At 44.9% G+C, this 17,296-nt stretch overlaps 1 protein-coding gene across 2 annotated transcripts in view; it reads right to left on the reverse strand.

Annotated features, from left to right (window-relative positions):
* The window catches only part of LOC141479442 (uncharacterized), a 60,585-nt gene that overhangs the window by 32,477 nt on the left and 10,812 nt on the right, over positions 1 to 17,296 (reverse strand). For both annotated transcript variants that reach the window (XM_074168622.1, XM_074168623.1), the window contains exons 2-3: positions 9,241 to 9,316; positions 7,442 to 7,932 (exon numbers count right to left, since the gene is read on the reverse strand). In XM_074168622.1, the coding sequence (XP_074024723.1) occupies positions 7,442 to 7,932; positions 9,241 to 9,316 (567 nt within the window). The remainder of the gene's footprint in view (positions 1 to 7,441; positions 7,933 to 9,240; positions 9,317 to 17,296) is intronic.

Genomic DNA, 17,296 nt, shown 5'->3' on the forward strand with positions numbered 1-17,296 from the left:
CACAGCAAGCTCACTACCCCAGACTTCGGGAGAGCAGGCTTTAACCTCTTCAGGGATCTGCTTGGTAGAGTATCGTGGGATAAAGCCCTGGAGGGAAGAGGGGCCCAAGAAAGCTGGCTAATATTCAAGGATCACCTCCTACAAGCTCAAGAGTGATGCATCCCAAATAAGAGGAAGTTCATCAAAAACATCAGAAGGTCTGCATGAATGAACAAGGAGATCCTGCACAAACTCAAACACAAAAAGAAAGCCTACAGAGGGTGGAAGCAGGGACAGGTAGCCTGGGAAGAATACAGAGAAATTGTCCGAGCAGCCAGGGATCAGGTTAGGAAAGCTAAAGCCCAGATAGAATTAAGTCTTACCAGGGACATCAAGGACAACAAGAAAAGCTTCTTTAGGTAATGTCAGTGACAAAAGGAAGACTAGGGAAAACGTGGGCCCTCTCTGGAAGGAAACAGGAGACCTGGCCACCTGTCAATATGAACAAGGCTAAGGTACTCAATGACTTTCTGCCTCAGTCTTCAACAGCAAGTGCTCTAGCCACACCATCCAAGTCACAGAAGGCAAAGGCAGGGACTGGGAGAATGAAGAACCACCCACTGTAGGAGAAGACTAGGTTCAAGACCATCTAAGGAACCTGAAGGTGCAAAAGTCCATGGGACCTTATAAGATACATCCATGCATCCTGAGGTAACGGCGTGGGGGTGAAGTTGCCAAGGCACTATCTATCATATTTGAGAAGTCATGGCAGTAAAGTTCCCACTGACTGGAAAAGAGGAAACATAACACCCATTTTTTAAAAAGGAAAAAAGGAAGACCTGGGGAACTACAGGTTGGTCAGTCTCACTTCTGTGTCCAGAAAGATCATGGAGCAGATCCTCCTGGAAACTATACTAAGGCAAATGGAAAGTAAGGAGGTGTTCAGTGACAGCCAACATGGCTTCACAAAGGGTAAGTTGTGCCTGGCAAATTTGGTGGCCTTCTACAACGGCATTACAGCATTGGTAGATAAGGAAAGATCAACTGACATCATCTACCTGGAGTTGTGCAAAGCATTTGACACTGTCCTGCATGACATCCTCATCTCTAAATTGGAGAGACACGGATTTGACAGATGGACCACTTCATGGATAAGGAATTGGCTGGATGGTTGCACTCAAAGAGTTGCGGTCAACTGCTCGATGTTCAAGTGTAAACCAGTGGGAGTACTGCATCCATCTCTGGGGCCCCCAACATAAGAAGGAGATGGACCTGTTGGAGGGAGTCCAGAGGAGGGCCAGGAAGATCATCAGAAGGTTGGAGCACCTCTCCTACAAAGACAGGCTGAGAGAGCTGGGGTTGTTCAGCCTGGAGAAAAGAAGGCTCTGGGGAGACCTTACAGCAGCCTTCCAGTACCTAAAAAGGGCCTACAGGAGAGATGGGGAGGGACTCTTATCAGGGAGTGTAGCAGTAGGACAATGGGTAAGTTTTAAACTGAAAGAGGGTAGATTTAGATTATATATTAGTAAGAAATTCTTTACCGTGAGGGTGGTGCCCTTAGGTTGCCCAGAAGGGTTGTGGATGCCCCATCCCTGGAGGTGTTCAAGGCCAGGCTGGATGGGGCTTTGAGCAACCTGGTCTAGTGGGAGCTGCCCCTGCCCATGGCAGGGGGGGTGGAACAACATGGTCTTTAAGGTCCCTTCCAACCCAAACCATTCTATGATTATCCTACCTGCCTTGCCCTCGGCATTTACAAACTGGCAGCAGGAGAGCCTTACTGTTAGTGAAGACATAGTCAATTGCCTCCTTCAGAAAAGAAGTGGAAATCATTACCCTTTCTAGGAAGCAGCTAGGCCAAATTCTACATGGGTTACTGCTCTCTTATGCTCTGATTCATCCAGCTCTGGCAGCACACAGACACTTCCATTACAGCATATTTTTGCATGGATTAGATAACCATCCAGGGAACCCTTAGGTGACATATAGAAAGAGGTATCTGCTGCCTGGCAGAGTCATAATTGCCTCCTTGGGGCAGACTGGAATACCTCATGCCTTCCCTCGCTATTCAATCTCTCTCTGCCTCCCAGACAGCACCCTTCCTTCCCACCCTCCCTCTCTCTGCCACTGTCAGACTACAAATGCCTTAATTGTAGAATGGTTTAGGTTGAAAGGGACCTTAAAGATCATCTTGTTCCAACCCCCCTGCCATGGGCACTCAAATCAGCAAACCAGACATCAGCTGGGTGGCAGTGAGCCAAAGAGTCTTTATAACAGACAACAAACCAGAAGAGAACATCTCCTCAGCTCCTCCAAAGGCACCTCTACCATGCCACACTGCCCACTTATGTGGTACATGTCTATAGAGTCCCAGAGTCTCCTGCCACGGAACTACATCCTCACAGGCAAGTAGATCAGACAATCTAATCAATCATTTTCAGCCTCAAACTTTCTCATTGCTAGGATTGCCTTGCAGCAGCCAGGCATGGCATTTGTTTTGCTGGCTCCTTCAGTGCCAAATGCTGGCAAGGGTGAGATAGACAGGGGCTTCTGTGCTGGAGGAACAGCTGCTGTAGAGTATTTCTGGGAGTGAAAAACAAAAGCAAAATTGCAGGAGGTTACCGGAAGCAGAATTTCTCATTCTGTAATGGCGCAATTGGTTTCTGCAACAGTTTCCTTATTACATTGCTTCAACAAGCACTCCACTGCACGCAGGGACAAAGAACTCCTATGGCCCAACTTTTCACACCTGGGAGAGACAAGTTCTGACACTGGGCCCCTTAGGAAATAGTGTAACCCACTACATTCAGCACATGCCCCTGAACTCCACGCACTCGCTCTGGAGAGCGAGGTCCAGTGCAGAGACAGTGATGAAACTACCACCAGCACCAGCAGCAAGTTTTCCGGCACCCCCTCAGCACAGAGGCAGGCTCAGGCAAACAGATGATAATTTTCAGGAACTGACAAGGCCTGGATTCAAATGGGAGTTCAAGAGGTGAAAAGGACTCAGGAGCTCACACGTTCTCTATCTGGAAGCTATTTGTCAAGTCCTGGAGAGACAGGCAAGGGCAAAGCCCAGCTGTGCTAGGAATATGGAAATCTCACCCTGGAGCCATTAGCAGCCCAAAGCCCAGACTCCAGTGCACCAGGGGTCACACATTGGACCTTGGTCATGTGTGGCGAGTGCCATCCTGCAGCCTCTATGCAACCAGTATGGGCCCAAAGAAAGCTTTCAGTGCCAATCACCCTACAAGGCCCAGTCCAGCCAAAATGCCAGTATTCAAATATTCAGCAGAAGGACCGTTGAGCTTGATGTTACACAGCTAAGTCCAGATCAGGGCTCACTCTGTACCCAGGCCACTTTCAGTGTCAAAGTCAAAACAAAGGTCCACTCACCCGTTGTGCAATGAAACTACTTGCCCACCAACGGGGTGCAGTGTCTGTAGCAAGAATCCAAATGTTAGCACAGGATCTAGTTTTCTCTTCTGTGCTAGCCTTTTTCATCCTAGCATCTCAAAGCATTTTAAATAATGTATTAAGCCTCCATAAGATAACGGTATTGATATTATCTACTCATACATGCAGGCAAACTATGGCAGAAAGGTTTCACAGCTTGCTCAGAACTACCTAGTGACTTCGTAGAGTAACTGGAAATATACCCACGTACCCAAACTCTCTGCCTTGTACTTTAAAACAATGTTTTCCTTACCAGCCACCTATCCATACATAAATGAGGACAATTTGGACTGCTCATCATGCTGCTCTCCAAGAGAGAGATCTCTTTCCCTGCAAATGCTACACCGACTTCTCAAGCCGCTGAAATGAGATTTCAAAAGAGCTCCAGCCAGTCCCACTAAACAGCACAGGAGGATGGACCCTTTACTTCCTCTCTGTTTACACAACATGCCAAGACCAATTAGTCTCATCCCCTGGGAACGCGCTCAGCAGCTACAAGGAGTCTTTGTGACACCCTGGACTTCCTTACACCTCAGCCAACCCTTGCGTCCCCTGGTGCCTTTACCTCCAGCCATCAAAGGATGTCCCTGCTGCTCTCCTTGACCTCGTGCTCTCAGCAATGCCAGAAGAGCCACATCTGCTGAGGTTAGCAGGGTGGTAGCAGCCACAGTCTTTCTAGGACATGCACAGCCTTCATTAAGCAGCAAGTGGCTGGCAGCAGGGCCTGCATGTAATGAGGTTGCTATCCAAGGACCATGATCAAGGGATGGCTGGGAGAGGGCATTCACTGCAGCAATGCGCGTGTCTGTATGAGCCAGGGTGTTTCTGCCCAATTAGGGGAAAGAAAGGGAGAAGTCTTCTAAGCTAATTTTCTAGTCCTTTGGGTGAGTGAAGAAAAGCACACGTTGAATTGCCCTCACTCAGCCTCAATAGGGAAGAGGCTGGGTGGCCAGCTGACCAGCCAGCCAGGGCGGGAAATACACCCACCAACTGTCCAAACTCATGACTGGGGCACAAAAGGGCAGAATCACACTGCCCCATGGAGCCAGAAAGGCACCTAAACAGAACAGAACTTTTTAAACCTGCTCCTGTGCAGCCTTTGCTGCTGAGGGAGGCTGAACTCAAAAGGTCCAGATGCAGATTTCCATTTATCCACAGGCTGTGGCACAACAATTCCCTAATCCCTTAAAAGCACTCAGATTGCCCCCAACACACTTGTCTCTACCAAATTTGCTCCCCTTCCTTATCAAAAGGCACCAAATCACTGGAACATAGTAAGACATTTGGACACCACATGCCACTGATCCACGGCCTTCCTGCAAAAGCTGCCTTGTCCATTCAACCCTAAGAATTGCTTAAGCATCCCAACACAGAGCCACTCCACACCACAACTCTCTGGACCAATTTTCCATCACCACCCAACATAAACAGGATTTGATGCAAAGACAAAGCAGTCAGCATCTCTTCATCCACCCCTGAGTAACTCATACTACATCATGCACCCCAAAGTGTCCTCTTGTCTCAGAACACGTTTACTTCTGGCACAAACTAATCCTGCCTGATAGTCTTTGTGATCTGTCAGCTCCCCAGAGCTGCAGGAATGGGAAGTAAGGCTCAGGGACAAGGGTGAAAACCACATCTGCTACTCAAAAAAAACTTTCCATCTGATCAAGCTTTTCAGCTGTATTCTCATGGGCAAGCACGTGATAGTAAGGATCAGAATCAGAAAGCAAGAACAGCTTGATGTTCAGAGCCCAGATGAAGCCTTACAGTAGCCAGTTTAATATTATCATTCCTCACTTGCATTGTTTACCTGACTAAAAAATACATGATGCCAAGTGCTGCCCAGGTAGTTATTAAGAGGCATTTTTGTTGGAGAGTGAAAACAGACCAAGAAACACACACCCTGGTCCCATTTTACAGGTGGGAAATGGAGGTACTGAGCAAGACTTGCCCAGCTTCATACAAAGATCCGTGGCAGATCTCAAAGTGCAACTCAGATTTCAGCTCACTATCATAAGAAGTGAGATTGCCGATTTTAGCTAAGCTGATGGGAATCCAAAAGTCAGAAGACTGAGTCTACAAAAGTATTGTTATTTCTAACATGATTTTTTTGTAGCAGAAACAAGTACAAGTAGCACACAAAGCCATGCAGTGCGCAAGACTTTCTAAATCAAGCAAGAAGTCATCATAAAGCTTCAAGATTTTACTGGTTGAAAATTAACCAATTAAAACTATAAAAATAATACAAGTGACCAAGTACTGTTACAATATTAAGGCTGCACCTCACTTTGCATGTTTCCCTGACTCCCCCCAAAAAGTACACTTTTAAATTAAAACCACTAGCTGAATATCCTTTCATTAGAGCAGGGATTCCACAACCTAGAAGTGTTAATCTACAGTAAAAATGTTATTTAAAAAAATATTTCAAATTTTGAAAAAAATCTTTGCTTCAATTAATCTAGAAGTGTAGAGAGCAGATGGACCAGGAAGCAAATTGTTTTCACAAGGTTTCCCAGAAAGACCACAATAGTTTGGAAAGGTTATTTAAATTAGCCTTTAACTTTCACCAACACACTGCTGAAGGGAATTTAAGGAAGAGCAGGTAGATGCTACACCTGGGATCCAAATCAGAGAAAGCACCTGGGCCAAAAGGAGTATTTGTGTATTTACTCACATGCACTCTGAAAAAAAAAAAAAAAAAAAAAAAAGAAGGCTGGGCACAGGCTTACCAGCTTTTTCTCTCCTCTCATTAGGATGTGAAACTAATTAAAGTCTGTCAGTATCAGTAGATTTGAGTGATGTGAAATGCAGGACCGGGCCTTTTGAATGTTCTGTGAGCAGAAACTTGGTGAGAAGGGTGAAGAGGGGGTGAGAGGAAGACTGTACTGAAACCACAAGTCTCCGCATTATGTATTCATGGGATGTACACTGCCAGCAGGCTTGAGAACAGGCAGCGAGGTAACAGAGAAATGAAGGAGTCTCACTTTAATAGATCTTGGAAAACAAATACATAGTCCTTTCTTTTAGTGGGTGCATCTCATAGGCTTAAAGGCGGTGTTGTTAGTGATGTTAAAAGTAGTACGTCCAACAAAACAGAGGCAGTGAAATTCCTCCCTAATGAGAGGAAATTCAGAACTGAAAATAACTCTTTAACTTACTGCAATTTACCAGGGTCAGCAGATGTCTGCAGATATTCTTTCAAACTGATACTACACCAGTGCAAGAAGAAAAACAAATAATAAAGAGCACACCAAAATACTAATTCTACAGCAACGCCTTCTGAGAGGCACTAGATGGGCACTGCGCAGGGCAACCCACCCCACTAGTACCAGGAATGCCCCATTTCCCAGCCTGTGCAGAGATGAGGCAAACTAGCATTTATGCATCTCAAACCCAGGCCCCTACAGAAGTCCTGCAAACTCAAGAATAACTGCATCTAGAGCAAACTGTAAGCACTTGGTATCTGTAAAGTGTTAAGAAGGTAAAAAGCACTATTTTACATTGCTGTAAAACTCTTAGGAGGCATAGAGACCTGGGCACAAGGAGAACAAGTAGTATGGAAATACTTCTATCAAGTCTAGAACCACTTTCATCACAAAGGTATTCTTTATATGCCCCTAATCAATTAATTTATTTTTGAGTAAATGGGATGGGTCAGCTCATGGCAGCAGAGGTAACTTGACAAAGATGAACTCCAGTGATTTTATTCCTGTGTCATCAATGACCCAGACAGTATGGGTGCTACCCCCATTAGGAAGGCAGCAAGAGAACAGCCCAACTGTAGCAAGAGTCACTCAAATAGCAGCAGCTTTACCTCTCAAGAGGGGGTATCTACACTTAGACCTCATTTATCTTAGAGGAAGTATCAGTTATGCCCCTGAAGACATGATCACAAGAAGCAATGCTATGAATTTACTGAACCCTGCCTCAAAAACCCTTTTCCATCTTTGCTTACAACACCTTCTCTCATATGATGCTGCTTTCCTCATATGAGGTTCTGCCTTACCTGCTGCATTTTTTCCAGGTCAAGGCTGGGCCTGCTGACCTTATCCCCGTATCCTTGCCGATGTCTCTTACAAGGCATGACTTGCTCAAGGCCTGTCCCGACGCTTGTGAAGATTAAAGGTCTGGAGGCTGGGCTCCGCACCAGGGGTTGGAGTCTCTTGGGAGGGGAGGCACTGAACAGCACAGGGCTTGGGCTGGCATGCATGCCATCAGCCTGCTCTGCCACAGGCCGGAATGACATCGCACACAAGTTCTTCACTTCTTCATCACTGGAGGAGGTGTTGTTGCTGTCACTGCAGCAAGCAAGCCTGCTGACCTGGGACCACTTTCGCTTCTCAGCCGCAAACTCTCGGTTGATGCGCTCCAGCTCCTCTTCCGAGCTGTGGCGGTCAAGGCTGGCATGGAAGAGGGCCCGAACCTTGCAGCTTTGGTTCTCCTGGTTCTGGAGCTGATTGGTGGCCAGAGGGGTCAAGGTACAATTCCGTCTTCTCTCTGTGGGAGGAGAAGATAGAGGAGTGGCAGAGCAGATCTGTCCCCCACACCCTAATAAACTGGGTCTGCTTTCTCCTGACCTGTTTGTGTTGTGTTTTGTTTTTGTTTTGTTTTGTTGGTTTTTTTTTTTTTTTTTTTTTTACCTCCCCCCAAGTAAACTTCTGAGCTGTTTTCTGTCTTTTTTTCCCCAGAAGAAACACTCCCCAGCTGAATGCTTCCCTTTGGAAGTTTCCAAAACTTTGTTTAGACCAGACTGCTAGACGTCCCCTTGCATCACCTGGAAGTCAAGTTGCAGAGTAAGAACACAGACCTGCCACCCACCACATCCCCTGAAGGTGAAGAAGACATGATCTTGCAAACATGTTGTTAGGCACTTACATCTAGCTAGAAACATTAAATTCTAGTGACCAGTTCTCAGGGCAGAAGAGCTAAGCAGCACATCTGTGATGCAAATAATAAGAGATCTGGTTTCTGGAGGTAAAGGTCCTCTTTCTATTACAAGACTTGCCACATAAGAGAGCCTGCCCTCAGCCGTAAGCTGGGCACGCTTTACCTGTTCTGCTGAGTTCTTTCCATGTTAAGCATTTGGAACAGGGATTTGAATTTCAACAGGACATGTCCTGTGGGTCAGGAATTTAACTACTTCTGCCTTTGCATAAGAATCTACTTGAATGTGGCTAAATTACAATAGAACACAGGGTATGCACAAATGGCAGAGACTTACCATAGCTGAAGAGATGCATCTAGGACAGATTTCACCTACACCTCTAAGCTGCTTCATACCAGGTCCAAAATACAATAGCAGAGCACCTGTCTCCTCTACGAAAGATTCTCGGCTAGATTCAGGAATAGGGCTGCCCAATACCAACAGTAGAGGAGGAAGGGAGCAAGCTAATCAGACAAGTGAGTCCAGGGGAATAGGGAAAGCAAATATCAAAACTGGAAGTGACAAGGAAGAGGAAACCTAAAACAAAGATGACAGAGTTGCACAAGCATGGAATAGAAAGTAAATTTTTAGTCCTAGCTCTGCTGCTGGCCCAATTGGAGACCTTCTCTACCCCATGTCTTCAGCACTGGGGCCTTAACATGTGTTTAACAGTGTCTATCTCTGGTAAGAAAAGTGCAGCCGCAGCATCTGATAACCCCAGCTTCTCCCTGTGAGGTCCCAAAGACTTCAAGGTGACTGACTAAATGCATCTGGTTGTGGTACACTGGGAACAAAGAAGGAGGCACTTCCAAGAGAACAAGTGAAAAGCAAAACAGACATCAGCTGTAGCATCCCAGGACCCTCCTATCTTGTCCCTTTACCTCTGTCAATCTGAGCAAGTTCCTGGTTCTCTCCCTCAGAGTCATCGCTGTCCTCATCACTTGGGGGGTAGGAGATCTAGGGGGCAAGAAGAAAGAAAACGCTTCATTGTGAACACTGATCACTGCCCTGCTGCTGTCCAGGCCACTTCCCCCAACCCCCATTCTCATATCCTGCAGTTGTCCACCCCACCTAACCGCACACACCCAGCCGTAGCACCTCCCTGTATACACATCCTCATCTCCCAACCTCAAACTCCCATCGTATCCTCTTAGTTGCGACAACACAAAACACACAGCCTACCACTATTTCCACCTTACTGCACCGCCAACTCTTTCCCAAGCACAACGAACATACCCTGCCCATAGCTCCCCAGACACACAGCTTACAACCATCACGGCCTACCACATCCACATCACGTGGACAACTGAATCTCCAAAACCCACCACCGAAATAAAGACACATCCTGTCAACAGCACTATCATCTTGCAAGGCAACCACAAATGGAAGTGGCATGTTAACTTTAGCTGTCCTATGTATGTAACCCACACTTCCCCCTTGAAGGCACAAACACACATAAAGCCACCAAAGAGCAGGCTTATGTTGCTTTTCTACAGGACAACTCTGAAGAATATAATAGAAATAAAAGAAACAATTTTACAGAAATGCAAACAATAACATTACCCTGTCCCCACCACCACAGAATTTTACAGTGCCGCTGAACACCCTTAAATGCTCTAAGAGTAATGCCAATTCACATATTTTGTCTATCAGGAATTTTCAGGAACATTTGCTCTGGGTCAGCCAATGGACTTCACCAAACCACTTGCTGTATACCCAAAAACCCACTTACTCAAAACATGTTCTAAAACTGAACAAGCTTGGTAGTCGCCACTTGAGAAGGGTTGAGAGATCTGAAACCAAGCTTTTGTAGGTCAGACAGATCCCACTGCTGCTGAGTTTCCTATGTACAGGAAACCCTACCTACCTTGTTCCTAAAGTAGCTTTTGTTCTGCTGCATAGAGCATACCTGGCATTACTAGATCAAACCTCTGAGCTATGCAGCTTAGTATGTGTCTCTGGCAATGGCCAAAACCAAATGAGTCAAAGGAAAATGCAATACTTCAAAAGAAACCTTTATAAGAGACAGTTCTGGAATAACATGATCAGTGCAAGATGAGCTTTATTATCCTTACACCTTTTTATTCAGAATAACAACAAACATTCCCATCATTCTTAGCTGAGTCTCACAAGTTACTTGCCCACAACAGAATCCAGTGGCATAGGTTTCAAAAGGTTACATACTGTGTTTCCGTTTTAAAAGTGTCTGATGTGCTGTGCTTGACTTTTATAGAAGATGAGGCAGCATGAAACCATTACACCAATATGGACCCATTTCACCTCCACTACTGTTCCTAGGGAAGTGTACTTGGAGTATTTCAGCCTCCCAGAGACCCAAAAGAGCAGCTACACTTAACTAGGTGCCTACAAAAGACACATACAGCTGATGCAGGGAAACAGAAACAGTGGAGAATTTTGACTGATACCGAATTTTACAGCTATTAAGTCAACACATCTATTGTGTGACCATCCTCCAGGATTGTGTTTGGAGGTTTCATTCCTCCTAAAGCCTGTTACCACCTTTTTTCAAAGCTAACTTTTTCCCTTCAAGAAATCGGAAAATATTTTCCTTCCTTGCTAGTCTTTAAACTACTTCCCCAACTGTCAAATGATGAATGGGGAAAGTGTCACAGATTTATCCCTATTGCTGATATTCTTGAAGTAAACACAGGCGGTTGTTTTTCCCACTACAACTACAGTTTCCTCATACATATTCACACACATGCGTGATTTAATAAAGGCAGCTGGCACTGAGGAACTCTGCCAAATTAACAGACTTCTAGTTGTCCCCAGAACAGGTATAATACCTTGTTTGTGCCATGGTAGTTCACAGAGGGGACAGCTGACACTGAGGTGCCATTGTGCTAGCTGCTGTAGAGACAGACAGTGGTCCTGTCTTCATTACAAAAGCTAAGGCTCCAATTCTAACTTGAGAGGTACTGACCTTAGTCTGTGGCTCATTCCCACATAAAAACCTTTCATTTGGACATGGCAGGGTGTTCAGTGAGATTTAATGGCTCTGTGTGGGAAACCTATCAGCTCCAGTTTTTGTACTACATAAATGTCAATACATGGCATGGCACTGCTTCCAAAAAAGAGGCAATGACATCTAGCACATGCAGGTCAAAGAGCTACTGCACAATGTCACTGGCTTGAGACGCTTAAGATAGAAGTTGGATTTGAGTCAATGATTGACATTTTGAAGGTCTTTGTGTCTGCTGGCTCTGGACTTCCAAAACATTCACTCCTCCCTGTACAAGTGCAATTTTGCTAGCCCCTAGTCTCATACGGATAACACCCCTCTGCTAAGTCCTCCCCAGTCCCACAGGCAGCCTAAGACTAATCCCCTGTGAATTGCCTCAAACACTTCTCTAGAAGCTTTGTTCAGAGCACCTGTGAGAGAAGGGAAACCTCTTCCAAACAAGAAGATACTGAGTCTGTAGATTTGGTCCCACAGTATATCCCAAAGAAATTACAGGGGTAGGACAATACAAAAGGCTTCACAGAAAAAAAGGGGCTCCCATAGTCTTAGTAATCATCCTCCTGATGCTAGCCATAGAAGAGTAAGCACCTGCTCTTCTAGAATCAACCACAATTTTTATGAACAACATATCAAGTGCTTTTCAGAATCAATGCAATTAGAGACATCTATTGAGCCACTCTTACCTGACACCCACCTTTTCATTTGGAAGAACACAACAGTAGCACATTTCTCCAGACATTCAGACTTGGTTTCTCCCATTACTCCCACTGATTTATTACACCCTTGTTCCAGACAATACCCTCAGAAATTAGAATATTTTCTTAATATACATCACAGGCTAACCATAAAAAGACCTTAAAATCCAGCAATTGTGCATTTTTTGCATGAACGAAGTAAACAGATGATAAGACTCAGAAGTCACATTGCCAGTGATGTCCCATGACCAGCACTGTCTTTCAGAAGTCCTCTCATGTTTGATTTTGGGGGGGTTATATACATGCAATTACTCTCCTGCTTGGTCTTCACATCTTTCAGAGACATTTCCCCCCCTCATTTTTCATTTAGCAAAGTCTGCTATTTTAGTGTTGCTAAGTTCTCTTTTTATTAATAAGTTCTTCCACAAATTATATGCTGGTTGTGGGAACTGAAGTCTCCCAAGCTCCTATGTATGAAACCCTACCTCCCCTGTTACAGCACAGAGAGAACCAGCATTCATACCAGACTAACCATGAATCTTGCAGAGTTCAAATTTTACACACGAAACTCCTTGCCATAATATACCACACAGGCAAAGACTAATGGAAATAAAAAAAACAACAACTGTCTGTCTGTATGGATAACAAGAATTTCTAGAAACTATAACGATACAGGGAATCGAAGACTAATGCTCTGACTAGTTGGAGATAAGTGCTCCCTCCCTTGACTCTTCCCAGGCTCTAACAGTAACACTTTCCTCTTCAAAAGCATTCCACTAAACACAGCAGAACGTGTTCAGGCCCCCAGCCTCCCTTACACAGTCCCTGTCTTATATTAGCCACACATTTACTTTTGTCTGAAGCTGCACAGCCTTGTTTGCCTCACAAACTCAGAATTGTGGTACAGATAACAGAAAGCTTGATCATGGCTTCTTTCACAGCATAGGAATCGCAGAACTGTTTAGATTGGAAGAGACCTCTTGGTATTATCTCACCCAAGCCCCTGCTCAAGCTGAGCCAGCTAGAACAGGTTGTCCAGGACTGTGCCCAGTACACTCTGTACCTTAACATGCAAAATTAAAGAGAAGAAAATCTCCAGTTCACATAGACGTGTGAACATTTAGACGTCATGGCACAAAACAAGCCAGAAAACAAAGGATGGGTACCCATCCACCCTCCAGTCTTTCTTTAGGAAATGTATCAGACCTGAAGTTCAAGGACAGCAACCTCCTGTTGATGAGGATCTCGGTATTACACCTAGGTCCTTCAGCTCCAGCACCAGACATGCCTTCTGTCATGGTATGAACTCCTGCCACGCCAGATGGAAACATGGACCAACTTCCCCATGCATTTGATTTTGCATCAAGATCCAGTCAGGAAAGATGGGTTTGTGAAGAATAACCAGATGATATTTAAGGAGAACTGAGTGTAAAGCTTATAACTTTAAGGGAGACTTAACATGAAAGACAAACTAGCAGATAGAAGAAAAAGCTGGAGAGAGAGAAAAATCTTTGCTTTTCTCACCACATGACTGCTTGTCAACTGAGTAATGATAACTAAATGCAGCCAGAACTGCCCAGGTCCTGAAGGGTCCAGTCACCCTTAGAGTCTACAGTCCTGAAATATACCAGAAAATAATAAAAAAAAACCCCTCACCCTGTTAAAGTTCCTCTTGGTTTTGCTTACAGAAGAGAAATTAACCTGCTATCATATGATCAAAAGTAATTACATTAAGAATAATCTGGAAGCTTATGAAAGAGAAGGGAATGTCACTTCTAAGGCAGAAAAAAACTCTCCCAGTGGGCCTCAATGGCTGTGTTGTCCTAAACAACTAAAACACCAACAGGGTGGTTTGGTGCAGTGGAGGGTGTGTGGATGAGGAGCAGACAAGACAAAGATACAACTGACCACAGGCAACCCCTCGTTCCCAGTTTGAATAGAGAATGCACACAGGCTGGAAGGCATCATTGCCAATCCCCCTCTGGGAGTGAGGGACTTCACTCCAGGGAGGTGGCTTTCCCAGTAGAGTTCAGCGCTGCCTGTGCTGCCACATATAAGGCTGTTTGTGACACAGGCTGATTCACTTGAGCCCTGGCACTCCATGTGCCCTGGAAAGAGCCTTTGCTGAGGTGGTCTCACTCACTGTTTCCTGGCAAAAAAGCAGAAGGGGATGAGCAGCTCACCATGACTACTGCTATATCTGCTAAGGGGAAACGATTTCCATTGCTTCAGACCGAAGAAGTGAAAACAGTACTCACTTACTTACCTTCTCCCTGCACTGCCTACAGAGCAACTGCTAGAGACACAGGCATCCTACAGCACAGGGCTCTGCTGCTGGCTCTTCTCCTTCCCAACTGCTTGGCTTTAGTGAAAACATCTTACTAAATTTCCCCACTGTTATTTTTCCAGGTCAACAATTGCTGTAGTTGCCATGAGACACTGCCTGATCTTGAATGAGGGAGGTGCCATCCTCCCAATTATAAGGGACTTTGAATTAGAGAGAGTGGGAAAACAAGGGAGATGAGACGCCAAAAGGCGGTTTTGAGCCATGGAACAACATTAGGAAGGAAGGAGTGAGTCAAACAGACCTTCAAATCTCCCAAGTTCTCCTTTAAATCTTATTTTAGAGATACTCAGCATTACAGGGACGATTTACACTAGTAAGAGGCTCTCTCCTCAAGAAAACCAGCAGAGTTAGAGATTAGAAGAAAGGTTCAGTTTTCAAACATGTACAAATGAGATATGACTGCCCAGATGAGATCTGGGTTTTACAGCTGGGGTCCATCAACAGCAAAACTTCCAGCCAGGACAGTTCTAGTTTGGAAAAACTTTCTAAAGTCCTTTTTCTGGTGATATTATTATTTTCCTTTTTAATTTTCAAAATACCTCTGCCTCCAAACTCCTTTCCTTATTTCCTTGCAAATGGCTACAATTCAAACCCAGGGTTCATAACCCTTAAACATTGTCCTGCTTGAGAGAGCAGCTGTCTGGCTGGGTCAGTGAAAGTGGTGGCGGGATGGTGCACTCTGCAAGGCCCTTGTTTTCCAGGCTTGCCCCATGCCAAAGACAGCATGGTTTTTTTGTACAAACACGGCACGTTTAGTCAGACACCTCATCGTCCACATGAGTCTTGAGTCCAGTTAAATATCAGTGGTTCCACAGATTTGAGGGAGGCAGGGAGTCATTCTAGGTAACCAAAGCCACAATGTTTTCACAACACAGATGTCATTTTTGTTGAATGCTTACAGACACAGGCAAACATTGTGACTGGTAACTCTCAGGGTGCAAACTGTGGGAGTCAACCAGAGAACATGGAAACTGAGCTTCTGTTCTGAGGAACAATGACTGAACTTGATTCCCAGAAGCATGGGCTTCAGTTGGGTTACCTAGATCTTAAGAGAAGAAAACACTAGGCTTGCACAGAACAGTGAGGACATGAGTGGTGGGTGGGTGCGGGGAGGTGTGTGTGTTGTCCTCTTATTGTTTTAAATCCTCTTCCTCATCTTTCTGTAATTCCATGAACAATTTAATACATGTGTTTTGAACATACTGTTTTCACAGCAAGATTATGTTTATCAACTCTCTGCAACTCCTGGAAAGAAGTTACAACTGTGGCCAAAACTGACTAGAACTACAGAGATGACAGAGCATTGCCCTAGGCTTGGGGATTCTCATTTGCAAGTGGAGTTAATCACAGGACTCCATGCAGAGACAACTGCAGTGGGGCTGGGTTCAGCACTGGGAAGGAGCACAGAGACTGGTCAAAATATGGTTCATGCCAACCCCACATAGCACAGATGGACTCTCTGTACACACGTGCCCCACATCACTTCTCTTGCAGCAGAGTCTGCAAGCCTCCTTTTCTGAAGCTTCTCCTGCTCTTCTCAGGGCTAAACTGAGATGATTTTGCAGGGGAAGACTAAAGATAAAAACACCAGGGCCCTTCGCAAATAAAAAAACAGCAAGTCCCAATGCATCACCATTGCTCCAGAGAAGTGCGGTATATAGCATCAATGAGCCTATGGTGCATGAATACATGGACTCCATAGTCACCAGAAAGAGCAGACATCTGATGTCCTCCAATCCCAGGGAACTGCATACAGCTGATGCCTACAACTGAGCATCAGCTAGGTATCAGGTGAGCCACAGCAATAGCCTTTTCCATTGACTCATATCCACCATTGGTCTGTTCTCAAAAGCTCTGGGCAAATATTGTTACAAGAGCAAAACCAAGATCATCCTTCTAAATTCCACTCAAGATAAACCTCCAAAATGCAGTATTTGCAAAGAGACTGAACAGACACAGTTCTACCCAGCAGAGACCAATGGTATAGGCACCCACATATATGCACGTACTCCTCCCACCAGCTGTCAAACTTGTGTGACAGAGGACACAAAGAATGCTACCAATTAAAAAATGAGACTTTTCTCAGGCAGAGAACACCCAGACTCTGATCCTTAGCCACCATAATACCCCAAAACTTAAAGAAGAGAATCTCCATTCAGTTTATGTATCCTCAAAGCCACTGAGAGCCAGAATCTCTTTTTAAAAACAGTTTCAGCTGTGTTTGGGGCTATGAATTAACAGGTCATGATGTTAAAAATTACAGATAGAATGAAGTCACTACAGTCCCCACTCAGCAGGTGGATAGGGTCTGGTAACTAAGGTGTTACCACTGAAGTGCCTTTAATCCTCTAATTTCCTCCTTGCATTCCCAGATGTTTTATGAAATAAGAATGATTCTGCAGTACAGGAGCCATGGGAATGCTGCAGCTCCATGCTGTGATATGTATCATCCCTTCTTCTCACAAAATTCTCAAACTATCCCTATGTTGTTAGCTTAAGAGGCTGGTCTATAGCTCTTACTATGGTGACAGAAACTACACACTCCAGCTCCACTTCTACCTGCAAGGGAAGCTTCCAGATGTCTTCCCAGTAAATCTTCAGCAAGTCGCCTACTCTCCTCCCACCACTCAGTTTCTGCTGAGTACAAGCACCTAGCACAGCCTGGCCTCAGCCAGCAGTCACCTGCATGTGATGGAGGCACACAGTAAACTTTTTGCCAGCTCTGTTACTCTACTCCTGGCTTTGCTGATGTGATAAAGAGATTTATGGCTAATTCATATCCAAGTTTCAAGGATTCTCTTGGAAAACTGGCAACCACCTGTTACCTTTCTCACCCTATGCATGAAGACAGCATTTTACATACATAATTCAGAAGGGAATTAGCAAAGAAAACAAGGGTAAAGTGTCAGGAA

Source organism: Numenius arquata, chromosome 2 (assembly GCF_964106895.1).
Source record: "Numenius arquata chromosome 2, bNumArq3.hap1.1, whole genome shotgun sequence".
NCBI classification, from domain to species: domain Eukaryota; kingdom Metazoa; phylum Chordata; class Aves; order Charadriiformes; family Scolopacidae; genus Numenius; species Numenius arquata.